The 27329-nt window shown below is 40.4% G+C and overlaps 1 protein-coding gene across 4 annotated transcripts; it reads left to right on the top strand.

The window, feature by feature from the left end:
• The first annotated feature begins 648 nt into the window (after positions 1-648).
• On the top strand, positions 649-25694 carry LOC100708332 (BRCA1 DNA repair associated). Of its 4 annotated transcripts, none has more exons than XM_005471278.4 (21): positions 649-794; positions 2167-2255; positions 2381-2434; positions 2517-2597; positions 2675-2763; positions 2853-2889; positions 2981-3105; positions 3375-5933; positions 6113-6186; positions 7517-7652; positions 8053-8110; positions 10877-10980; positions 11245-11450; positions 11541-11628; positions 13863-13940; positions 14115-14155; positions 14703-14786; positions 18539-18596; positions 20498-20571; positions 21379-21439; positions 25451-25694. In XM_005471278.4, exons 2-21 carry the CDS (start codon positions 2182-2184, stop codon positions 25543-25545), a joined length of 4176 nt encoding a protein of 1391 aa, XP_005471335.1. In that variant the 5' UTR covers positions 649-794; positions 2167-2181; the 3' UTR covers positions 25546-25694. The 4 variants fall into 4 exon arrangements, with proteins under 4 accessions (XP_005471335.1, XP_005471336.1, XP_005471333.1 ...); XM_005471279.4 differs by having other exon boundaries at positions 6110-6186; positions 11248-11450; XM_005471276.4 differs by having other exon boundaries at positions 6110-6186.
• The last annotated feature ends 1635 nt before the right edge of the window (positions 25695-27329 follow it).

The raw sequence follows: 27329 nt of genomic DNA, 5'->3' as shown, positions 1-27329 counted from the left end.
ACAAATCCTCAGTGCAGCTCCTTCTGACCTTTAGGTACTTGTCCATCAATACTCTCAAAATAAACATTGCATCTGTAGTGCTCTTTCTCAGCATGAAGCCATACCGCTGCTCACTGATCGTCAGCTGTCCTCTTAACCTAGCTTCAACAATTCTTTCCCAGAGCTTCAGTGTATGGATCATCAGCTACAACTCTGCACACCATTCTTGTTCTTGAAAATCGGGATTAGTACGTAACTCCAGACACTTCCCATTCTCTTAGATAGCTCCATACTTCTACAGCTATGCCATCAGGACAAATGCCTTTCTACTCATCATGCTGCCCTTACTTCTACTTACTAATACTCTTCGCTTCATAATTCATTAACTGTCCTTGACCTATCCTCTCTTTTCTTTTTCTTTCTCTTATCATCTCCTCAAAGTACACCTTCCATCTTCTCAGCACGCTCTCTTCACTGGTTAGCACATGTCCATCTCTATCTTCAATCACTTAACCTGCTGCACATCCTTTCCAGCTCTTTGTCTAGCCAACCGTTATAAGGCCTTTTTCCCTTCCTTAGTGACCAGCCTCACATTTATTTGCCTTGAATACTGTCCCAACAGTCCAGGAGTCTGGAAAACTGTGAAACACAGCTGTGTGCGTGTGTGTTTGTGTGGTTTACTCTCCAATCAAATAGGGGGCGCTGTTACATTAAATGCAAAACATCTTCTCAATCAAAGCAGAAGAAGACGGTAGTTGCGGGAAAACTGAAGCGGGTGATTCTCACGTTGGAGGCTCCAAACTGTAAGAAAACAGGTAGTTTGAGGAATATTTATGAATATGTACAGTTAATTACCTGCACGATCTGTTTCTTCTCATCAGATGTTAGTCTGTCGGTGTGTTTTCGTCGATTGTCTGAGTCTCAGAAGTTTCAGAACAGAGCTAGTTATGTAAGTTACGCCCCCAAAACAAAGACAGCTAGCCAGCCTGATGTTGAGATTTAACTACTTTAAGCGGCCGTTTCCGTGTACGAACATTAAACGGTGTTTTATAAAGTTGCCAATATATGTAATAAGTGTTGACACCCAGGGCTTTTGACTGACTTCACAATGCCGCTTCATTGCGTGGTCGCTGTTTTCAACGTAATGATGCTTTAATACCAGCTGAAGTTGTAATTTCAGCAAGCAAGCTACTTAAAAGGTCTCCCTTTTTGTGTATAATTGAAGCACTTATGCCATTTATATAATAACTTATTCAAATAATAAGAAAATAGTTGTGCGGTTTCCACTGAGCCCAGTACAAATAAAACATCGCGTCTCAGACAACATGATTTTCTGCAACATAACCGAATCTATCATCCTATTGTCCAGATATCTGCCAAGCTAACAGTGCATGCTGTGTGTACAGTGAGCAAAGTACACGCAATGAATAGTTAAACATTCAGTCAACAATAGGTTGTAAAGGTAGGCTCCATGCATTCATGCCAAGCAGGTTGGACTTTATTTGCAGGACCATCCGAGTCATCAGTGGAACTCTTTGGACTTCATGTCATTCAGAATGACTCAGACAAATTCCTTGCACATGCATAGAAGCTTGAACGTGCTACCCCAGTACTGAAGCCACTTCACTGGCTCCCAGTTGAATACAGCATTACCTCCCAGTACATCTCTGACTTGCTCATTGTCTGTAACCTTCTGGTAAACAGGTGCATATCTTTTAACTGTTCCCAGAATTAGATCTAAGTGTGCTGAAGGTGCATTCAGTTACTGTTTTCCTGTTCTTGGAACAAGCTGCCTGCTGATCTCAGGTCATTTACAAGTGAGGTCGAAAACTTTCAATTTTCACAGCCCTACAGTTAATAATTGTGTGTGTTCATTTGGATTTTATTTCTTTTTTCAAAGTTTTGTTTTGCTTTTTATTGTATGAAGACATTGTAGAGCCACATAGAAACGTTTATGGTAAGCACATTGATTTACGTGTGATGAAATGTGCCATCCATCAATTCGCGGCGGGGGCTGGGCCCCATCCCAGCTGCCACAGGGCGAGCAGCAGGGTACACCCTGCATGAGAATGCCTCTCTGACACAGGGATAAATGCTATATAAATACAACTGACACTGACCTTGATATTAATGTGTTATAGATGCTGATCACAGTAATGCATACACAGTTTTTTTTAAATCTTTTAGTCTTTTAGAATCACCATGAAAACCCCAACAGCCTCAGATGTCAAGAAAGGGATTTCAGCGCTTTGGGAGACTCTGCAGTGTCCCATTTGGTGAGCATTAGTTAGAATAAGAGCCTGTGTTAATGATATAAAATCATTCTTCTTCTTTTGTAATATTTATTTATTTTTTACAAGATTTAGATTGTTATTTCACTTAGGTGTTCTTTTGCCTATAGCTTGGATTTAATGACTGCTCCGGTATCTACTAAGTGTGACCATCAATTCTGCAAGTAAGTGTCTTCTTAACTGAAAACCTTTTGTTAAATATGCACAAGCTTCATGCTTATGACTTTAGCTCTCTTTTTCTACCAGATTTTGCATGATGAAACTTTTGGACAAATCCAAACAAAACAAAGCCAACTGTCCCGTGTGTAAAAGCACAGTCACCAAAAGGTTGGAAAGAATATATATGATGATGGTTTAACATGTATTATAATACGTGAAAGCTGCAATTGGTTTTCTGCTTGCAGGAGCTTACAGGAGAGCCCCGGGTTTCAGAAACTTGTAGCTGGTTTGCAGGACATGATCCAAGCATATGAGCATGACACCGGCACAAACTGTAAGGTTATATGACAGACTTTATAAAATGATGTTATGGAATTGGCTTGCATTACGTCACCTGTTAACATTACATCTGTACATTTTCAGACTTCACTGGAACATCCCAGCAAGGGCGATATGCAGGGTAGGAACAATTAAGATTTATTTTTCATAGTAACGCTCATTTATTGACTCAGTCTGCTCAGATACAGCATTGCGTATTTTCTTCTATCCAGTGTCACAGGTGCAGAAACTACTAAAGGAACTCTGACATCTGGAGATGCGTGTGGCACTGACATTGACAATGTACAAAATGCAGACTGTAGTGATCTTCCAGAATCCCACTCCTCAACCATTGCAGGTGAAATCTTCCTCAAATCAACTGTCATATTACTCACGTTACTGGCAGTGCTTTGGTATAGAATACACTACTGAGGTGTATATTTGCTGCCCACAGTGTGAAATCAGCATTTCCACCACCTTTTTCCTTGGGTTGGGAACAAAATATGTGCAAAGTCTTTACAGAGGACAGAGTAGAGTAAAGGGATGGATGTGAAGTTAATATGACTTAATCAAAGCTTGCCAATGCACGTGATTTTCTTATACTATTTTTTTTTTTTTCTGTAACAGCCCGGAATGGATTTGCAAGACTCATGGGGCTTGACGATTCTGCTCCTTTGACGACAGAAAATGAAGCTCTGGATAGCGGGCTCGGTGATGCTCCACTAACTTCTGACAAGAAAATGTCCAGCCCCACAGACAACAGGGAACCAGTGCAAGCTGAAATGTCAGACGTTGTGGAGAATACTTCAAAAACGCGTAAGAATAGAGGCAAAAGGAGCCGGGAGAATGCCTCCCTTTATTCGTCATTCATTCCAGATGAAAACGAAGACCAACCCCTAAGAAAGTCCTCGAGGAAGAAGCAGAAAAAAGATGTGGAGCCCGACAAGATCCTTGACCATAAACGTAAGAAAAGTTTAGAGAAAGTTGCAGAGTGGCTCATGAAAGTTCCAGCTGAAGGAAGTCTTGAGTTAGAAAAACCAGACGAAAACTCTGATGGCTCTGACAGCTGTTCCTCCGCTTCGACAATAGATATCAGGCAATGCAACAGTGAGCTGAATCCAAAGAAAGAAGATCGGGCCAAAGCCCTCGAAGAGCAGGTGTTTGGGGCTGTCTACAGACGAAGGGTGAACAGGAACATCTCTCCTCTGCTTAAGGTTTTTACAGAGCCATCAATAGCTGAAGAAATATTGACCTGTGAAGATGCTTCCAGTGTTAGAGAGGAAAACAGTTTTGCTTCTTTTGTAAAAACAAACGAAAGTAACGTGGAGGATGAGCAGCAAATGACAGAAGAAATAAATGACGGCAGTGGGATTTGTAAATCAGCAGAACAGATGGAGATCGGGACAGAAATTGATACGGGCATGCATGTGGACGAGTTAAACAACTTTGCAGAAAGTCACCAAAACAAAGGTGGAGATGACGTTTCCAGTGTTGTGGCTGATAATGTAGAACAACAACTGGGGAGGAAGACGAGGAAAAGGACGTGCAACGTTCTGCAACAGGTAGACAGCGACTTAAAAGAGCAAGCTCGGGCAAAATCAGAGGGTGGTGAGCAAAAGAAAACTGACAAAAGGAAAGGTAAAAACACAAGATCTGTAAAAGGCAAGCCCTCCAGAGTGGCGAAACCCCTTGTCCTGGTTGGAGTTCAAAATGGAGAAACCAGCCCTGTTATTAGAGCGAGAGCAGAAGAAGTTCAGGTTCAAATTGAGAATTACCCTAGCAGCGAGGACCAAGTAACTCCTGTCATTAAGAGCAGTAGGAGAAGCAGAAGACTTCAGCTGTTTGCTGAGGAAGTCCAGGAGGGACACAAGCAAGCGAGCGAGAAAGCGAAGGCAACTGAAAGAAACAGCAGCATGGCAAAGCAGCCGGAACATGCTAATGGCGAAGCGCTTGATGATGTAAATAAGGTGGCAAAGTCAGCTAAAAGAAATGGATGTGTTTATAATGAAGACATAGGAGAGATTGAAAACATGGAGTCTGCTGAGAGAACATCAAATCTGAGGCCAAGAGAAGCTGTTAAAGAGTTAAATGCTGCCTCAGGCTCTGCTCAGCTAGATGATGCAGCTGTGGTAGGGCCAACGCTTGAAAGTGACAATCAAAACAGTATTCAGTCACAGGCCTCGGTTTACAAAACTAAATGTATCGAAACAGAAAACGAGGAGGACAGGAACGACAGTGAGCTCGACACGGAGCAACTTCTCAAGAGCTTCAAAGCAACTAAAAGGAAATCTTTCTATCTTGGAAGTCCAGACGTGAAAAGCAGCCCCGGTTCAGACAAAGACGCCATCAAAGAACCAGAGAAGAAGCATGAAGGTTGTTCTGGTGTTGAAACTGCAGAAAAGGCTTTAGGAGACTCCGGCAAGTCCTCTTATGATTTCATCTCTCCTTCCAACTCACCGGTCCAGCCGAGTATAACTGTTTCTGAGAAACCGGATCCGGCAGCAGTGGAAGCCTCGATCTCTGAACAAAACTGTTCAGGTCGCTTCAGGAGTAGTCCTAGCAGTGGACTGAGTCCTAACAAAGAGTCAAAACGTGATGCAGAAAGTCCTCCTCTTTCTGTGGTCCCTCAGGTCGTAGATTCTGGTCTCCGCTTCACAGCCGTTGAACGTGAGGAGCTAAAGGATGCCTCTCAAAACACAGAGAGTCGGGCTGACTGTGAGGATGTGAGGGGGATAGAACATGACGCACCTGCCACTTTAAAGTGTTCCTCAGTCAACACAGCTGAACATAGGGCAGTTCCAGAGTCTTCTTTGACCCCTGATGACCTTATAGCTTCACCGGTCCAAACTATCCACAAAGCAGAGATTAACAGCAACGACAGTGGAGAGGTCAGCATCAACTCCTCCATCAATAGGAAGCCGAGGACGAAGAGAAAGGCTCAGAGACTGGAGCCTTCATCCGAGTCCGATAGCAGTGGATCCAAAGAAGAATTACCCACTCTGACACAAATCTTTGGAACATCAGCTCGTCCCTCTGCTCGGAATCAGAATCAGAGCGACTCCGGTGAAGACGACAGATGTGAGGGAACAGCTGATGCAGCAGATCGGTTACCACCTGCATGCCCCAGCCCCGACTGCGTTGATTCCAGTCAAGCATCTGTGGACTTGTTCGGCACGCCAGAAGAATGTAAGACGATTCTCTTTAACTGAAATCGTTTTTTTAAGTTTTAATTTCTTTTAGGCTTGTATCAAAGTAGCCTTTAAGCCAGTGCACATGTGTGTGTGTGCTTGCTGTGTGGTTTCCTGTTTCAAGAATTTAAACATCTTTCCATTATAAGTGAAAAAGCTCCTATTCTCTCCCAGCAGGTGACGTTCCGGTAAATGACACCAGTGTTACCATGGAGTCGTCACAGTTTTCAAGCGAAGTCCTTGTTACACAGGTAAACAAACAGGCCCAGAATATCTTAAAATTCTCTCCACAGCATGCACGAAGGAGATCTGGATCTCGATTATGTTCTGATAGTTTTTTCTCTTTTAAGACATCAAAAACACTTTGTGAAGATCTGGTTAAAAAAAGCAGTTTTGCTGTGTGTCACAATGGAAATTAAAAGAAAGTCCTCCCAAAAAGTGGAGATTTAGATCTGGATCTACATCAGCTCTACACGTAGACTTCTAAGTCGAGCCACGCTCCACCTCTGGTAGAAATTTCTTGCCAGTCAGTTCATTTTTTTGACTAACAACCAAACAAACACGAAAACCAAACCGATCGCATAAACTCTTTGCCAGAGGTACATATACAATATTTACATTGCATTCCTTTCACTGGTTTCATATATATCTGCATGAACGTGCCAGATGTTAAAAAGAAAGGACGTGAAATTAAAGTATATGAAACTTGTGATTCTGATCAAAGTGAGATTTGACATTATTTTAACCACTCTGATCTCTTCCGCTTGTTCAGCATTTACCTGGCTTCGTTGTGCTTTCAGCGATGCACCGTCACGTTACGTCCCATAGAGGGCAGCCACCACATTTTCCCCGCACCAAACTGTCAGCCGCCTGGATGACAGACTACCTCGCTCAGTGAAAAATGTCCCCCTCAGCAGCTTTCTAAATTGCATTTCATTTACGTTAGAGGAAATGCCGCCTAGAAGATGATTCTTGTTTTCTACCCCATCCATCTTCCAGCGCTCTCACTTTTATCTGTCGACTGGATTTGACTGGGGAGTTCAAGTTTGACGCCCTGGGGTTTAGAAGGGGGGGGCCTCAGGATTACGCACATCAGAGAATACAGAGCTTTGCTGTTGTTTAGCAGTGCGTCTTTTTTACATAATCAATGCACTTGCTGTGTAAACTCACAGGAGGAAATTAAAATAACAAAAGCACAGCGTAGTGAAGCAAAGCACGCGCTTTTAGAAACGGGGCCTGGTGGTAAAAGCTTTCACCACCTGCTTTCTCTTTTGCTTTTTGTGCTCCTTCATGAAAACATTTTACAGTCATCAATAGATTCTCACTGGCTCAAAAGCCACCAATGCCCTTTAACTGATGTGAATGACTGCGCGTGGGTCCCTCGTCTCTGACTGACAGTTGTCACTTATTTTCATACATCAGTGCAATACATCAAATATACCGCCAGCGCGTGTCCCTTTATTTCATGCAGTAAAATACTGCATTGCAGATTTTTGTTTTCTTCTTATTACCCCTCTGTGCGTCACTTAATTGTAATTATGAGCTGATATGCTTTACCTCCCCCCCTTTTTCTTTTTTTAGCAAAAGATAGAAATGCAGAAGGAGCTGGTGAGGCTGGAGAAGCTGATGGCCCTGGTCTCAGAGGTGCTTCAGGAGAAAGAGAGCAGTCCTTCCAAAGAAATCCCCCCACAAACCCATCAGAGCACCAGAGACATGGGTAAGAAGATAATAAGCATCTGCTTATTTTCAGAGATAAAAAGATTAGTTCATAAAAAAGATGAGTAGATAATTATGTGTTTACAGCATCTGAAGGAAAAATATCCAAAACTGATTAATTCCAGACTCTCAAAAGGCAAATACATATGAAGACTGAGTGAGTTTCCCCTGGTAGTAAACTAAATATATTTGAGGTTTGGTAAGATGAAGATGGGCATTTTTCACAATTTTTCTGATGTTTATTGGCCAAAACATGCTGGACAATTTGTGAAGGAAATATTCTGTAGATAAATTGAAACTGAATGAACACAAAAATCTGAAGTATGCCTGAAATAAAGTCTTTTTTCTGTCTTTTGAAGTATTGAAAGTCATAAAATGTAATATAAATATTGTGTTTGCAGGCCCAGACGCTCACAGACAGCTTCCTCGTGACCAGGACGCAGGGCACGCTGCAGACAGGCAAGTAAAGGATTGTAAAAATAGACTTGCTCAGTGCTGCTGCATAGAAATATCTAAACCCACAATCAGTTTTACTCCCTCCTCACAAGATCTCCTTGATCTAAACAAACAGATGGGCAAAAAGTTGTAACATAAGTCACAATAGCATTGAAAAAAGTCAGTGTTTCTGATTTATTTTGCTCAGTTTCTTTTACCTATGGAAAAAAAAACCTTAAACTTATTCCTTGAAACAATAGACATGATGCAAAAACCACAAATAAACACTATTTTAACCCCTGTCCACCATGACCTCATGAAAGCTGAAAGACATTAAGTCTGTCTTTACAGGAAATACAGGAAATGATTAGAGGAACAGATAATATCACAGCTAAATGACTTTTAGAAAGTTAGAAACCAGTTCCACATGTTAACTGTTTGTTTTCCTGAGTTCCTGGTTTCTTAATCCGTTGTATTCACCTGGTAATTAAAAACAGCCGAGGCTTTAGACTGTCTGATTTTATACCAGTCATTTGTGTGAGTGTAAGTACCTTTGTGTTATAAGTTAATGTCAAAGCAACATTTTGACGTGTCTTTGTGTCTGAGCAGCTCCTGCAACTTTTTGCTGGCAAGTGAAAAAGGATAACTGCATAAATAAAAAAAAAATAAAACACTGTCTGTGAAAGACACAGGAGGAATTATGAGTCATAGCATCAGAAGGTTTTCTTTGCTTGCTCAGCAGCCTAATTAACCAATCATCTCGCCTAATGTTGGCCTCCAGTCATGTGACAATCTTCGAACTCAAACCTGACTTCGGTAATTAGTGTAATTAAATACGTCCGCCTCAACGCGCTGCAGTCTTTCCTTAGAGGGTTCTACATATTGTTTATAGATTTTAAAAGGAGCCATATTTCAATACATCTATATTAGCCAGTACAATAACTGGAGTAAGTAGCATGTAATTGGTCTCTTTCAGTCTGTAACTGAAGGAGAAATTGGCAAGTGTGTGTGTGTGTGTGCGGGCACGTGTACGTGTGTGTTTGGTGGTTCTCAGAGGGTGATGCATCTCAAGAGGACAGGCAGATAATCTCACTAATGAACCCAGAATCTGCTTATGCTGTGGAGAATAAAAAAGTCATTACTGACTGCATCTTATATGTCATTTAGAGCACTTAGCGGGAAACTTGCATTGCCACAGTAATTTATCTCTTGCGCCTGATTGCGCACACAAACACAGACACACAGACACACACACACACACACACATACAACCTCTCGACTCCCAGAGTTCTACGTGCTGTCCTTTGGGCGAGAGAGTGGGAGAAATGGCGGATGAGAGCACGGAGGGGTTTGGTTATACAAGTTCTAAATTAAAAAGCACATATTCCAGAACTGCAGTAGTGAAATTGGAAAGATTAGTTGGCACTGCAGTCTAAGTTTTCAGTGAGCTGGTACAGGTAATTTAAACGCAGGCACTCTGCCAGAGACTTTGAGTGAAGAAATAAACCCAAAAGAAAACAAAGGAAGGAAACTTTACCAGCTTTATTCATTTTGGAGAATAAAAGCATAGCTCTGCTGAAAATTATATAAGAATGCGTCACTGATATCAACTTTCTTTCCTTGTGAAGTCCTGGATCAACATTTACGCTGTAGCGTGCAGTTGAGTTGGGAATCCTGGGGTAACTGATGATATTATAATACATCATCCATGATATAGTGATACTGTCTGCTCAATACATTGCAAGGCAGCCATCTATGAAATATCACAATATCTGTGTAACTGAAGGAGAAGAGTTCAGTTTTAATGATATGTCAGTTCTGTTACTTAGCTCTGCCCCGCTTCTCACCATTTCCCTCCCATTAGCTCTTTTATTTATTTAATTTTTTCTTAACTGCATGTTTTTTTTTAACTTTACGTCATGTCATCCTGATTCATTTGGTAAGATTCACCATCAGCAGACATGAATAGTGACTCTGCTCATTTAAACGGGCTTGGGTATCCATTTAGAGCGCCTGCATGCTTTAATAAAAATACCGATATTTGCTGCCATCATAGTCTCATCACATGAGGAAAATATTGATATTTTGTCCCAGCCCTGCTCTGCAAACTTAAAGTGCTGCTAGAAATTAGAACTGGAGTGTTATTCGAAGGGGAACAGGCACTCAAGACGTGTGGTACTAATTCAGTTTTGTGCAAAAGTCTTGAGCTGCTTCAGATTTCTTTATGTGTATATGTAGTATGTGTATTATATTATAGGAGACGGGGGAAAAAGTGAAGTGATTTATAGAAACATATGAAAACACACAGGGAAATACAGTATTATCGGGGAACAACTGTACAAATTCAGAAGGTGATTGTGCAACAGTTTATTACACAATCACCTGTTACATTTGAATTTGTAACAATTTCAAATGTAACGATTTGTTACACCTTCTGTGATGCACCGATTGAAATCAAAACTTTTACGATCGGTGCATCCTAAATATGCAGTGATCCACAGATCCAACAGTGTGTAACAATCATCTTCTGGATATGAAACTGGATACAAAAACTAAATGCAAAATGAATGGAAAAAGTAGCAACCAGGGTCCAAAGAAAAATGTTCATAGACCTTTACAAAGTCTGGAAAAGTACTGCTTAAGACCACTTAAAATATTACAATGAAATCTGGCTCTCTGGAAGCGAAATACAAAGAACCTTTGCACAGTACTGTACATGCAGGTCAAAAATCCAGGAAATGTAAGTTAAAACCAATGCATTCCAAGCTTACAGACACAACTGTTTTGCAGGAAAGATGTTCCAGAAGCGGGACCGTACCTAAACCCAGAACCATCTGATTCCAAAGGTGTTCCCGAACCCAACCCGTCAGAGCCTGTAGGTGATACACAGATGGGTAAGGCTGCTTGTAGTGTTGGATCGATATGAAGTGAGCTGTAGAAACATGGTTTTTCAGATAGCTTCATTCTTCTACTTTCTCATGAAATACCACATGAACATAAAGGAGCAATTTGACATTACTGCACTTTTTTTTATGAGTCAGTTTGATTTAGCCTGACTGTGGTTGATAAGGTTAATCTCTGATGAAGGATAACCAAAAGTGGTGAAAGAGGAATGGGTCAGGTCAGGTGACTGTGTGTCCTGTGTTTTTTCTCTCCAGCAGCGGAGAAGTCTGCGCATAAAGGGGTCGGTGTCAAAGGCACTGGAGTCTCCAAAACACCTTCTTCAACTTCAGCAGCTAAGACTCAGAAGGACAGCAGTTCACTGTCCGACGGGCAAGAAGACAAAGAAAATAACAGCCCTCCAAAAGACGCATGCAGAGCTAAGCTGGTGCTTGTGTCATCCGGATTGGGCCCAAATGAGCAGGTGACCTTTCAGACAATCAGTCAGTGTGTTTGTTTTTTAAACTGAGTCAGTTTTAGAATAAATAAACTGATATGACGCTGTTGCCAACAGATTATGGTGAAAAAGTTTGCCAAGAGAGTTGGTGCCCGTGTGGTTTCCCAGGTAACACCAGAAGTGACTCATGTCATTATGCGTACAGGTAAGTACAGTCACATGCTCTCCTTTTAGAGTCAAAGGGAGCCACTGGACAAATTGGCTTGATAGGCAACAGAGCAATTAAATCCTCATTACTTTAGTTGTTTCTAGCTCTTGTGTTTGTTTTTTTTCTCTAAAAGAACATTTGCAATTTGAAAAGTACATTTTCTTTCTACGTGTAGTTACAGCTTGTTTCATGCGTCTTTTAAAGCGCTCCTCGGAGATAAGCTCTCTGTTTCTCTCCACCCCACACGCTCTCTCCTCCATTTAGCCGCTTGTTGCTAATTACCCTCTCTGATAGATTATTTTTAATTTCAAAGCTCGCTGTCTCCAAAGCACCATATTAACTGTCACATTTTAAGAAGTCCTTTTTTTTTTTTCTTTTAATGGCAGCGGTTTCCTGGGCAACTAAAAATAGGAATCGTAGGCCTCTTGATCTTTATGGTTAAATTTTGGGAAAGGAGCAGGAGGTCTCATATTACTGCCATTAGCAGAAAATAAATTTAAAGTCTTTAAAATGCATTTCTCAGAAGAACTGGCAGAAATGGGCATTTTTGACTCTTACCTGGATTAAAAAGTTTCTGTCTGCCTCTTTCACGGGTTTGAAAAGAGAAGAAAAAATGCAGATTGATTTCCTTTAAATCATCAGAATGAGCCAGAGTGGGACATTTTTTCCTGTGCATGCACTGACACGAATGTATTGACTTATAAATCACCTGTTAGACCCTCTGACTTCTGATCAGTCTTGGCTTCCTCTTGTTGTTAGGTCTCACGATTTATGCCATTTAATAGCAATTATGTAACAGTATTCTCTACTGAGAAAAGAAATGTGTTTAAGTCATTTTGCACACATCAGGTTGGGCATTTCAGTTGTGCTGTGTGTGCAGTCTGAGTACACCGACTTTATCTCGTTCCCAGTTCAGACTGGGAGCATCTCGTCTCGCCACTTAACCAGACTCCGCTGAACTAAAACCTAACTGTTGATGTTTTGGAGCTGTTGTGAAGATGCACTTAGCTTGAAAGTGCTACTTCAAACTTGAAGTGAGCTCTTTGTGTGCCTGAAAGACACTTATTATCACCTAGGCGCAATTTGAATTTCACTGTGATGTTGTTCTTGTCCTTTTCACTCATAAATCTGAAATATTAGAAGAAATGGCTCCTTGCAATCTCGCGAGCGGAGCCACATGGGCACTGACACTAGTTGGAGAGCAGCTGGATTGCATCAGGCTTTATCCTTTTTGTGGCAACAGAAAGAACAGAGGAAAGGAGAAAAATGTTAGAATTAACTGATTGCTTATTAAAAAGTAGTTAAATAACTCATAACTTGAAACTCAAAGTATTGTAAGTCTGTTGAGTTGCACTGCAACACTGCTACTGATTACATTTGCTTTGAGGTAAAAACTCTTGTGTGATTGCATCTATAGGGCATCAGTTAATCTTATTTTTTAATGAAAAAGAATGACTATACTTTGTTTACAACACTTTACCAGGATTTCCATATTAAATTTAAATGTAATAATGATAATACTGCAAATGATAACACATTAAAAAAAGTAATTTCTGGCAAGAGTGAGCAGAAGTTATAACCATATATTGTCCTTTGTTTTGCAATAGAAACCTTTTAGCGTTGCGTCCAAGAGCACAGACGTTTTTTCATCCACATATAATAACCTTTATACTCACTGGTCAATTTATTAGGTACAACCCGCTGGTTCTTGATTCAACCTCCTTCTGTCTTCTTAACTGCCTTAACTCTTCATGGGATAGATTGGTTGGCAGCACATGTATGATGTGAATCTCCCATTTCATCACATGCCATATTGCTTTATTCGATTACGATCTAGTTACTGTGGGGGGCCTTTTGATCACAGTGAACTGCCATGTTCAAGGAACCACTGTGAGATTATTTAAGCTTTGATACATGGCACATTATACAGCTAGAAACAGCCATCAGAAGATGGATAGACCGTGGTCATAAAGATATGGACATGTCAGCAAGGCTCAGGTAGGCCATGGTGTTCAAATGATGCTCAGTTGGTAGTAAGGAGCCAGCTGAGCATCTCTAGCCCCTCATATAGCCCCCTGGATTCATACTTACCAAGTTTGTGACTTGTAGGCCTTAAAAGATACTTGGTCAATTTTACAGTGTATAAGGTGTATTTGTACAATCACCTCATGAAAGAGCTCTCGTATTTTGCATCTCTTTTCATGTGTCTGCTCTTTTTCTCTCTCTGCCAGATGAACAGCTGGTATGTGAGCGCACACTGAAATACTTCCTGGGAATTGCAGGCAGGAAGTGGGTGTTGAGTTTCCAGTGTAAGTATAACTTAACTTTACTAATAAGTTAAGAATAATTAGTCTAAATTTTAATTAAAAAAAACAGCATGGCATGAAAAGGTAGGCTGGAATAAAAGGGTGTTTTACACAGTAAAGTTTTTGTGTGTCAGATAATAAGCTCGCAATTTTTTTGCTCTTTTTTTCTCTCTGCAGGGATTTCTGAGTGCTTCAAACAAAAGAAAGTCTTAGATGAGGTACGCTCGCCCGCATGTTCGTTGAATCAGCGCAGCGGTGGCTTACAGTCACATCTGTGTTTGTCCCGATGTTGAATTAAGGCCACATGATGAATCTCTGGCTGTGGCTTGCTGTGATATACCACCATAAATGATTAGCCATCCATTTGTTTTAGCAAGCCCTATGTCTGCTTCTTTGATAGGCCAGTGTAATCCAGCCAGGCTACATTTAGTATCGGTATTTCAAGTTACTTTATCCATCACTGGGGCAGTTTAAGGAAAAAAAAAAGCATTATATCATGAACACAGAAATGCACTCTTTACGATTAAAAGTTGATTGCTGTCACATTGAAGAATGCTCAGTGTACTCATAAGAGCATACCTGACTCTGGGAAGAAATTAATTACTCTTAACAGACTCTGTGCTTAAATTTAGTCCTGAGATTGAATAATCACTTGGCTGATTTAAAACGAAAATGAAAATAAAAAATAACCGAGGCGAGAAGTTTGAGGCTAACTGTGAGCTTCATGTATGCCTGATGGAGTCTTTTTGCTTTCTTCTTAACCAGAGTCCGTTTGAGGTGAGAGGGGATGTGGTGAACGGGCCCAACCACCAGGGCCCCTCAAGAGCTCGGACCACTGAAGACAGTAATGTGAGTGCTTTATTAACTGAAGGGGACTGATAAATATACTCATATAATAAAAATATAAATTGATCATAAACCTTCATAGATCAAGTGTGGTATGTATTGTCAACAAACAATAATAACTCATGTCCAGTTATTTACAATTCAATACAAAAGACAACAATATGAATATTCATACATTTGTTATACTGTTTGGTGCGTTTTTCAGGAGGTTGAGTCAGTGAGTTGTGCTCCTTTGCAGTGCAAGCACCCTCGTCCAGCAGTCTTTGCATATTATTTGTCACTTGTTGTGTTGTTTGGAGTGTTTCCACACAATGGATGATGATCTGCTTTGAGGGACAAGCTCTTCGTTTCAGCTGTGCCAGACATCCAAATTTATTTTTAATGGACTATTATGTGTTGTAAAGCAGTCTTTTAATGTAGTGCTACTTTCTATCCAGAAAACCTTCGTCTCCAGGGGAACAGCTGTGATTGGCATATACAGGCACATCATCAGGCAGTGATCTGGCGGTGCTTTGCATTCGATTGATGGAGCAATATCAGTTGATCGTCTTGATTTAGTTGTGGAAAGCTAAAATCGTGATCAAGATTAAAATTCAATTAATTGTGCAGCCCTATGCCACATAAAATTAATATTATAGCTTTAAAACAGATGTTTTAGCTTGAGGCTTAAAACAAATCTAAAAATACTCCTAACGAAACTTTGATAAGAGCGGTACGGCTACAAAAGGTACAGTTAAAGAGGTGCATAACAAAGATTTCTGGAAGATTTCACAAAATCACCTCAAGTCGCTTTATATTCTAAGGTAAAGAACCTACAAGAATAGAGCAATAAACTCAACAATCAGATGATTCCCTGTGAATCCCACTTGGAAACAGTGGGAAGAAAAAACTCAATTTTAACAGGAAAAAATATCCAGCAGAACCAGGCTCTGGGAGGAGCAGCCACCTGCTGTGATCCAGTTAGGGTGAGGGGAGGGAGACACACTATGGAAGAGAACCAGATTGAAGTCCCCCAGCAGCTTAGACTTGCAGTTTAACTAAGGGTCACCTGATCCAGCACTAACTGTAATCTTTATTAAAAATCCAAGTTTTAAGGCTAATCTTAAAAGTGGAGAGGCCGTCTGTCTCTCAAATCCAAACTAGGAGCTGGTTCCACAGAAGAGGGGCCTGAAACCTTAAAGCTCTGCCTCCCATTCTACTTTTTAATATCCTAGGACCCACAAGTAAACCAGCAGCCTGAGAGCGAAGTGCTGTCTTGGGGTAATACAGTACTATGAGGTCTGCAAGATAAGATGGGGCCTGATTAGTTAAGCCCATGTACATGAGGGGAAGGATTTTAAATTTGATTCTGGATTTAACAGGGAGCCAGTAAAGAGGCGAAATGCGCGCTGTCTTTCTAGTCCCTGTTAGTCTCTCTGTTAGTCTCTAGCTGATGCATTTTGGAACAACTAAAGAGTCTTTGGGGAGCTTTTAGGGCAGCCCCATTATAATGAGTTGCAGTAGTTCAGCCTAGAAGTAATAAATGCATGAATTAAGTCTTTCAGAATCACACTGGGACAGGATTTTTTCTTTTTCTTGTATACTTTATTAATCCCCTGTAGGGAAATTTCTCTCTGCATTTAACCCATTCACTCAGTGAAGCAGTGGGCAGCCACCAATCCAGCGCCCGGGGAGCAGTGTGTAGGGACAGTACCTTGCCAGGGGTACCTCAGGGTAGCTATTCGGTGGATTTGAACCCCCGACCTTCCGATCATGGGGCAAACACTCTACCTACTGAGTTATCTCCTCCCCTGTTTCTATTTTCTAATGTTTGCACAAATGCAAGTAACCAGTTCTGCATATTTGTTTAATGTGCACACTGAAGGACATATCATTGTTAAAAATGACTCTGAGATTCCTCACAGTGTTACTGGAGGTCAAAGTAATGCCATCTAGTAAAGGTACATGGCTAGATACCAGATTACTACAATTGTTAGGGACGATGTACAATAACCTCAGTTTTATCTGAATTTGAAAGCACAAACTTAGAGGTCATCCAGGCTTTTATGTCTTTAAGACACACACTGCAGTCTGGCTTCATGGATAAATAAAGCTGGGTATCATCTACATAGCATTGAAAATCTAAGCTATACCTTCTAATGTACTGCCAAACTATATAAATGCACTTTTTCCCGTCATGGACTTTTTTTTTTCATTGCCACGCACCACAGGATTCGTGGCTCTGCCACATTTATATTGCTCCTCCCTAAATCTGCCTTTAAAATACTCAAAGCTTCATTAGTTATATATCCACGAAGATGCACATCTTCTTCATGTGTTCAGTTCATTGGCCCACCAATGCCTTTCCATTCTATCAGTCTGTTTTACTGTAGCTTATAGGGATTTTGGAGCATGTCAACATGTTGACTGGATGAAGCAAATTTGTTTTAGAACACAACAATTATTCAGGAAACCAAAGCAAAAACAGCAAATCAGCGCATTAACTGCTGCTGTTATCGGCAGTTACCACTGCCATGGTATTTTTGTAAAAGCACAGTGTTAGTCCACAAAGAATAGTCTGTGATTCAGAGAGGAAAATCAAATAAAATGTCCCAATTACAAGCAGCACTTGAACTTGTTTCCTCGTGTTGCACCAGCCTCTTAGCTCAGACCCTGTTGTGAGGAGCTAATTGTAATTTTCCCCTTGGTGTAAGGCCAGCAGGACCACTACTGTTGCCACTGAGGGGGAAAATTAGAAATGGCTAGATGTCATGTTGGCCGTATCACTACCTTTGAAGAACCTCTGCTAATTGAATTAGCTAGTAATTTCAGGCTTATTTAAGTGGCTTGTGCGTTGTGCCGGCAATTTGATGGAGCCAGGCAGATTGTCCTGTTCATATTCACTTTCTGTCACCTGCACTAGTGTGACAAACGGACTAACAGATGAAATGGAGAGTCGGGGAGTCTGTCACCAGAACGCTCTGGAAATCAGTCAAAGAAACAGTGTGTGTGTCTGTGTGTGCTTGTTATCACACTCTAATACCTCCTGAAGGACATTAGCTGTTGTCTAAATTAAAAATCTGTAACAGAAACACTTTTTCATCTCACCGAGCACCTCTGGCTAATGATGATTATGGACGTACAGGGAAGCGTGAGAAATTAGTATTTCTCTCCCCTGTCGCTCGGACATTTATCTTTCAAACACTTCCATCCTGCCAAACGCTGTAGATGAGGCCGTGCCATGAGTTTCCTTTCAGTGGTTATCATAGTTCAAGGAAACAAGTTTACATTCCCATTTCAACCAAGCGTATTGACCCTGAGTGTGATAAAACAGTGTGTCCCTGGCGTCGAGCCTCTCGTTTTTCTTTGCCTCCTTTAAGTGTGATATTACCTCGGTGAAGGTAGCTTTATTTGCACTGTTCTCTTTTACTCATCACTTCATTTACTGTATTACAGTGAGGGCAAAAAATCAACGAGGTCTCAAGGCTTTATTTTACCCAGTAAGTGAGGAATAGATGTTGTAAATTGCAGGATATGCTTGGAGAGGTGTTTCAGCTCTACCACTGTAACCCTTTACACAGGTGAAGAGTTCAGAAACACACTCAGCTGTAATGGTAATAGCAGTGTTGGCTGCTCTCATCCAATGTTGTTGAGCATTGTTTGAAGGTTAAATCCACTGCGTAAATGTCCTCTTTACTTGCTTTACTCTACATATTTTTGAAAATATTTTAAAGCAGCTTTTTTATTCTAACTTTAAGTCTTCCTTTTGTTTTCAGCTGCTCATGAAGGGCTTCAGCATCTGCTTCCAGGGGCCTTTTACAGACATGACTACAGGTAAGAAACATGATGTGGCATGAGATCTCCAGAAAGAATGCTTACTGTGTACTGCAGTTAAGTTAGGGCTAAAATGGAACATGCAAACCAGACGTTGTTATAATATTTATCTCTAACCCTGTTAGAGATGCGCCAGAGTGGCCAAAAAGTACAATACTGTGCAGAAGTGTCAAACCACCCCTCATTAGTTGCTGCCAAAGAGCACGGTGGAGGCTTTGTCATGGTTTGGGGCCACCAGTGTTGAAAATCTTGTCAAAACTGATGGAGCTACGAATTCCGGCAGCTTTTGATCCGTCATGCAATACCATCTGGAAAACATCTGATTAGGAACTACTTTATTTTTCAGTATTACAGTGATCTTAAACACACTTCCAATGAAGTAAAAAACACACAATATAACACTGACTCATGGATTTTACGTGCTTTGCAGAGAAGTTGAATTTTCATTGTGCAATGAACCTGCATTTTTTTTCTTTTGCACATTAAAATTTATGCAAACTTTAACTTTGCATAAACTTAACATCTCCACTTTTCTATTTCTATTTTCTGTTTCCGGTTGATTCAGGAACAAAGCTCTAAAACACCACAGGGCGTGCAACACCCACATGGTGTTTCAAATTACTGGCTGCAAAAACAAAGATTTTAAAACTTTCTCTTTTTTATAGTTGACTGAAAACCTCAGGTGGTGTTTTATTGCATTGTTTCCATCTTGCTGTTTGCACTGTTGTTTTCTCAATCAAGAAATACTGTTCTCGACCACCCTTGTTCCATCTTATTGATGCCTGCAAGACTCTGATAGACACACGGGAGAAAGAAGACAATAAGGAGAGGGACAGTTAAAGTAGCTCACACAGCTTTTGACTGACACTGAGAATAGCTTGAAACCTGCGCTGTTTTTAACCTCTGTCATTTCAGCACTGGAGAACAATGACAAGTGATTCCAGCGTGTGGGTGGGTTGAATACGTACTTAGGAGTCGTGTGCGATGTTTTTGGTGTGGTTTTGTCACATTGCACAGCAGTTGCTATGGAGTCTGGAAATTATTTCTGAACAGAAAGTGGAAATAAGCTTTCAACCATGGACAAAGGCATCTGCAAGACTCCTTTTCCAGAATGGTCTTGCAGTTTCTGTAAGAGGTTTGTAACTTTGGTGCCAAGGATTTAAACTGTTTATGACCTCCCAACACAAGGTTATAAGCAGTTTGGTTGCCCTTCATACAACATAATTCTTGGCTCTTCCCTTTCAACATGGTTGGATGGAGAGAGATCATGGGTGAAGGTCTCAGGGGGGTCCTCGTTGCTTAAAACCCCTGAAGGCAGCATTCTTCACTTTCCTTCTTCCTGGGGCTCTAAAAGTGCTCCTGCCGCATCCTCCCCGCTGCTTGCTGGATCGATGAAGCTTTGCTAATGGGTTGACATCTGCTAGCTAGCGTGAGTCGTTTAAAAGACTTTCTTTTCTTTTTTTTAACATGGCACAAACACGGAGCTGGAGCTGTTTTCTTCTGGGATTTCATGCATTATTTAACCACTCGGGCTGATACATATTGATGTTATCTAGAGCTCGCAGAAGACGCTCATCAGTGTTTTCCTGACATGAATGAACGTACCCAGGAAGAGAAGCTGTTGATTTATCTTTTTGATGGCACTTGTGGTATTTCCTGTGAGCTGCTGGAATATAAACACAGTTTTCTGAATGAAGTTAAATGTGTGTTGACCGAGTGAACTGCACAAATGAATCTGGAGCAGCGAGTGAACCGCTGACCTGTATTTGTCCATCTGATCAAAGTAAAGCTTAGCTTGAAATGGGTCTGCTGTGTGTCCCCTTGGGGTTAGAGGCAGTAAAAGTAGATCTGATCATCTTTCATTTTCCTGAAATACAGACATTTTTGTGTGTTTCCGATAGATGACATGGAGTGGATGGTGGAGCTCTGTGGAGCTGCTGTAGTGAAAGATCCACTTCTACTCGATGGTAAACAGGTAAGAGTGTCTAGCCGCTCCCACTGGGAAAAATAATAAACTTCACAAAGATCCACTGCTGTTCTAAATTTATGCTTTTCTCTCTTATTTCAAAATGTATCTTAAGATTGGTTTAAAACTAGATCTAGGTTGACTTACACTTTATACTGTAAGGTAAGATGCTACAATAATAAAGAAAAAAACCCCAACAACCAGACGACCCCCTATGAGCAACCACTTGGCAAAAGTGGGAAGGAAAAACTCCCTTTTAACAGTAGGAAACCTCCAACAGAACCAGGCTTGGGAAAGGGGCAGCCATCTGCCACAACTGGTTCGGGGTGAGGGGAGGGAGAAGGCAAAAAAAATTCCTGTATATGAAATTTCAGCTTTAATGCCTCTGTTTCACTTACGATCCCCGTGATGTGCTCCATTACGGGTACAAGTTAGGCAGCATTCAGTAAAGTGGATGCCTCCCAGAGCAACTCTTTGTCTCACAAAGCTGCATTAGTGCCTCTTATTTGTCTCCTGGGTTTAATTTCATTTTTGAAAATGACACATTAATGTTGAATTGTTCAGCAGAAGTGACACTAATTATGGTTAAAAAGGCAACATTTATTATTACTGACAGTCAGAGATGCAGTAATCACAGTCACTGCTTAATCAGCCGTGAGTCATTTAGAAAGTTTCAGACAAGATCGATCGACAGGCAAGGATAAAAATACTGCGCTTTTCCATTTTGACTGATTGTAAGTACTAAACTGTTTGTTCTATTTGTGCTTCGTTTTATGATGAGAAATGGTTATTTTTTCTACTCCTTTTGTTCCACAGAAGTCCCGGCAGCTCGTCATTGTACAGCCTAAACCAGAGTCATCATCTTCAACTTACAGCAGTGAGTCTTGGCTGAAAATAACATTTAATTTTCACCTTTTTATTAATTTATTTTTTTTAATATCTGATCACAAACAAACTGATAACCCACTTTATTTTAACCTAATTGGCTTCTCTCTGTCTCTCTCACAAGCACATAGTCTATTACATGCTTCCACACGCAGAGCTCGTGAAGACCGAGATTAGACTGACCCCCCGTAGCAGGGGTTACATATTCATGCACAGCCTCACCGAGGGGTTCGGGCTACCACAGAGACAGACGAGAATTGTGTGTGACACACAGTGTACTAATATAGTTTTGTGTTATTATATAAGATGAGATTTCATAAGTCTTGATATGGTGTAACAAAGAAGTGACACCAAGTGATGACACATTTTGTAGGCAAATAATGGATGGAAAAGATTTTCATGTTACAAAATGAGTTTGTGCCAAGGAGTCAGTTGTTGTTTTTTTAATATTATGCTCAAATGCTAAAAAGAAAAAGAGCGAAACACTTTTCTTAATGAAAAAAACAAAACCTTTTGAATTAATCATTATTATGACAAAGTTTTGTTTATTGATTTATTGAAAGTTGGCTTTTCTTTGTAACTAGTATTTAGCATTCCAGTTAATTTAGCTGATGATTTAGTCTCTGCAGTGTATTACAACAGTGTGCAAAGAGCTTGTTGGGTTTGAAATGGTTGTGAAACGGCTATCGTAAGTTCACAATACCTTCTTACATTCACAGTCCACCTGCGTAACTTCGTAGATTTGAAACAGAAATTAGTGACAAATTGCGACGTAGTTGCAGCCGGACAGATGGAAACCAGTGGATCAAAGTCCCATTCCAGACATATCACAAATCATCAGGGCAAATTGACTCTGATTGATTACAACATGATGGCAATCTAGCTGCATTTTTTAAAAAAAGAAGAAAAAAAAGAAATAGCAGTTGTTTGCAAACCTTCATCAATCAATCCGCAGTTGTAGGAGACAGATTTCCTTGCACTAAACGACCTATATAATTGGCTTGTGATCGAAAACGGTCAACCAGTTGGTTGCCGCTACTCGAAATCGGCTGCGGATGTGAAAAAGTGTAATGCAGTCATTTGGGAACCAGCTGTTTGTTGATTACTTATAATCTATTGTGACCAAGTTACTGTAGATTTTACCAGTGAGCTTTTGTTTGTTTCAAAATAAAAGTATTTTATTCAGTTAACCGAACATTAACTAAAGATTTAATCTGATTGTAGAGACACAAAGGACGATGATGTCTAGTTAGCCAGTGCTAGCCAGTACACATTACTAAGGTCTATTCATTATCTTGTATTTGGCTGTGCTGAAAATACAAAAAACAAAAATAAAAAAACGTGTTACTATGATTGAACTATGATAAAGTTAGGGATAATTCATCTTTTCTTAAGTAATTTGTATGTTTTAAAATTGTCTGCAATGACCACTTACTTTTAAATTTTTATTATTGCTGTTACATTACTGATGATTGCCAAAAGGGTTAGGCTTTAAAAATAACCCATGAAAGCACCACAGAGACAGAGTAAACGACACCCACTACAGGAGGAAATAGCTGGTGTCGTCACAAGCATAAAAACATTAGCTCTCTGAATGATGTACGTTACACTGTAATACAAGTTTCATACTTTCAAAAAGCTTTAGTTTAATTTATGTGGATATAGTACTCTAATACTAACTAACACTATTAGTCTCTCACACTGTTCCGGTCTTAAGCATCTTCATGCCCTGCTGAAAAGCTCAGTTTGGGGGAATTTTGCAGCTTTTAAAAACTTTTTTTGTTTACCCGCATGGTGGTGGATCTTACTGCAGGTTTGCCATCCCCAAAATATCTTCAATTTAACAGCGATGCTATCCTATTCAGTCTTCCAAAGAAATTTAGAAGTTAAATCAATTTATTACATTGGTGACTGGGTATGAGATTATCTAAGGGTGAGGTTTTGTATATAAACTCACTGTAATGAACGAATATTCCCCACAAGCACAGACATCCGGGGCTGCTGTGCATGTCAGTGCACCTGTCTGTCCATCAGTGCGTGGTTTCGAATGCATTTTTCCCGTAAGGACCAATTGGAGAGCAACAGAACGGTGAAAATGGCAGATGCTGCCAACCAAAATGAGACAGGTCCCCAACAAGAGCGAGGAGAGTGACTTTTCAGGGAAGCATGTGTGAAGGGAGTTGAGCAGCAGAGAAATGGCCAAGAGTAAATGTCAGATTGCAGCGTGGGGAATGTCAAAACAAGTTGGCCACAGAACAGAGGGGCTGATGTTGCATGAGGAGAGCTGACAGTTTGAAAGAGAAGGGGAGCAAGTAACACCCCGTCTCCCTCCTCATGGCATCCTAATTTGCACTGCTACATATTTAATGTAGCTTTTTCTCTTCCATGTCCTCTGGCACCTATAGAGCAGGTAAACGAGCAGTTCCTCCACTCGTTCCCCGCTATGTATCGTCCTCTATCCTCTGCTTGGGCACCACTGATTGAAATCACAGCCTTTCTCAGTCACCCATCTTCTATAATTCATGGGTGTAAAGGCAGCATTTATAGACGTGTTATAAAAGACCTTATCTGGGGATGTAAGTACAGAACATTGACTTAAGGACCGTTATTTTGTTTTGTCAGATTTCTGAGAATCAGATTTGGGGAGGGGAGCGGGGGTTATTCTAAGGGATTTTGAATGCGGCAGAGTTGTTAGTCCCAGGTCGGTTAGTGCGAGTGTTTCAGTATTTCAGTCGCTGCTGATCTATTGGAAGTTTCCCACACGCCATTTCTAGGAATTACAGAGAATGGTTTAAAAAACAGAAAATGTCCAGTCTTTGGAGAAAAATCCCCTGTTGATATCAGATCATAGGAGAATGGCCAAACTGGTTATAATCAAAGTGTGCAGAAGAGCATCTCTCATCGTGTAAAACTTTGAAGCAGATAGTCTACAGAAGCAGAAGACCTGTCAGCCAAGAGCAAAAAACTGAGGCTATATTTGACACTAACTCACCAGAATTACGTAATAGTAGACTAGAAAAACGCTACCTCGCATAATACCAACCGAGCATCATTTAAGCCCAAATAATCTCGAACTGGTTTCTTGAACATAAGTGAGTTCACTGTACTCAGATGGCCACAGTCACCAGATCTCAGTCCGAAGGAGCAGCGCTGGAATCTGGGAGAATGGGAGATTCACATCACGGACATGCAGTTCATAAATCAGCGGCAACTGTGTGATGCTGTCATGTCAATTTGGACCAACATTTCTGAGGAATGTTTCCAGCATCTTGTTGAATCTTTGCTATGAAGAATTTAGGCAGTTATGAAGGTAACCCAGTACTAGCAAGATGTATCTAATAAAGTGGTCACTAAGTGTATGTTTTCACTAAAGGACTATAGCTGTTAGGGTTTGTGTGCTGGAACCTAACCCCTTACATATTGTGGATACAATTTAAAAACTTGAGCTACACACAGATAAGTGCATCATCATCCCCTCATAAATGCTTAACAATTATTCCCCAGCTGAAAATAGTCCCAGATAAATGCAGTGTTATTTTTTCCTAATAGTGAATGTGGCATCTTTCAACAAATGAAATTATATATTCATGTTTGATTTTTTTTTTTTTTTCTAGATCCATATTTTCAGTAGTAGCAGCTGGTTTGGGACTTAGCCACTGAAAGGCTAGGGTAGTCAGAAAGGACTGGGAGCTGGACTATTACACTGCAGGAAGATCTTTTCATGGCGTTTGCTGAAAATGGAGACAATGTAGAGTAATACAAGCCTCATGCATTAAAATATGAATACTGATTCTCCTTCAGCTGTTAGCTCTTACTGTTATTAGAGCATTAACCGTACAGATGTAAAAGTTGGAGACATTATAAGCTCTCAAAGGCTTTTTGTTAGAATTTCACCTGCTCTAACCCTACACCTACACCACACTCATGTCCTGTTTCATATCATGCGTGTTCACACTTTCAATACTTTATCTTTAGAAGGCATTAACATCTGTCCTCTCTGCAGGTCTTTCCAAACAAGCTACTGTTGTAACCCGTGGTTGGTTGTTGGATACAGTTGCAACCTACACCCTTCAAAATTACAGCAACTACAGAACATAACCCAAGGAACCCAGAGATCTTCCCACGGCTTCACAATGACCTCTTATGGGGAATTTTACTGTTCCATTTTTTGTTTTTCCAAAATATCCACCTGTTATACATATTTCTGTGTGTCTCATTATATGATGTATATAAAGTACTCAACTAAAGAGGCCTGAATTGCGTTTTTCTTCTGGTTTTAAAGCACAAATGTCAGCGCTGTCTATGAGGACTATACAATGCCTGTTCAGTTTTCCTGAACATGGTTTGCAAACTGCAACATGTTCTGCATTATTGAACAGCCACTGTGTGGGAATAAAATGGCACAAAAGATTTACTGTACCGGGTCAGATAAGGGCAGGAAATATTTTGTTTCATTTTCCTTTTTAAATCTTATCAACAGTCTAAAATATTTAGTTTGCTGCTCCAAAATGGTACTAACATAAAAAAGACTAAAGTTCTAATATTTGCCACGATACAGTAATCTGAAGAAGCACTTAAAATAGATGCCTGATTTGCGTAACTGAGTTTCAAACTTGTAGTGTCAGCGTTTTGTGAAGGAATATAGACGCCCCAACTTGGCTTGTTAACTTTAATTAAATTTTATTGCTTATAAAAAAGGATAAACCAAACATTTTACAGATGACTTCATGAGCCTACTTTCTTCTCCATTTCTTTTTTTCTTTCTTTTGTTTAGGATTTGGCCTCTGGATACCACACGGTAGATTTTGAAAACTTTAAGAGGTCTTAGAAAAATGTGGTGTTTTTATACACGGTACCCTGTTTTTTGAGGATTTTTATTTGGATTGACAAGCAGTTTATGACCTGGTGAGGCCTGCTTCCTTGTTATTTCATGAAAAAATGAAGCATACAGAATACCTGAAGTTGTTGGACTTTGAACGATGTAGTTTTTAAAAACTTTTCACTGTAATTTTACACGGAAAGCCCAGAGGAATGTCACTGCAAGTGATGGAGGGCATCACTGGGGTGAAAAGATGACGTAACTCCACCACAGAGAGGCAAAAACTTCAGGAGTGCCGAACCAATAATCTGGTACATTCTTAAAAGAATTAATACACTGACCAACTCTGCAGCAACAAGAAGCCTGAAAAACCACAGAAGATAACTCAAGTGCATTATTGTAGAGTTCTTTCTTTGGCAATTTCTAACCAAGTCAAGAACACTTTGAACAAGTAGGCGTGTTGTTGTGAAAGTCTACAATCAAGAGAGACCTTCGTGAATGTTAATAGAAAGGGTTTACAACAAGGAGCAAACCACTCATTACACTCAAGAACAGGAAGGAGAGATTTGACAGAAAACATCTTAAAAAAAAACCTACACCCTTCAGATTAATGACAAAAATGAACTTGTACAGAATGAACAAAGTATGAGAGGAAAAGAGGAAGATCATGATTCAAAGTGTACCAGATCATCTGTCAAAAATGATGGAGCCAAGGTGATGGCATGTGCATATATAGCTGCCAGTAGAACTGGGTCACTGGTGTTTATTGATCATGTGAGTGCTATTGGGAGTAGCAGGATGAATTATAAAGTGCACAGGGCTCTACTCTCTGCTCAGATTCAGCCAAACGCTGCAAAACTGATCAGCCTGCACCTCACAGAGTGAATGCCTAACGATCCAAAGCATGCTGCAAAAAGAACCCAAGAGGTTGTGAAGGGAAAGAAATGGGAAATTCTTTATTGGTCATGTCAGCCACCTGAACTCAACCCAAAACAGAGCTTTACAGTTATTAAATACAAAACTGAAGGCAGAGAGGCCCACAAACAAGCAACAAGTGAAGGTG

Source organism: Oreochromis niloticus, linkage group LG8 (assembly GCF_001858045.2).
Source record: "Oreochromis niloticus isolate F11D_XX linkage group LG8, O_niloticus_UMD_NMBU, whole genome shotgun sequence".
Classification (NCBI taxonomy): domain Eukaryota; kingdom Metazoa; phylum Chordata; class Actinopteri; order Cichliformes; family Cichlidae; genus Oreochromis; species Oreochromis niloticus.
The sequence above is the reverse complement of the archived record's forward strand: the minus strand, read 5'-3'. Positions and strand labels throughout refer to the sequence as shown.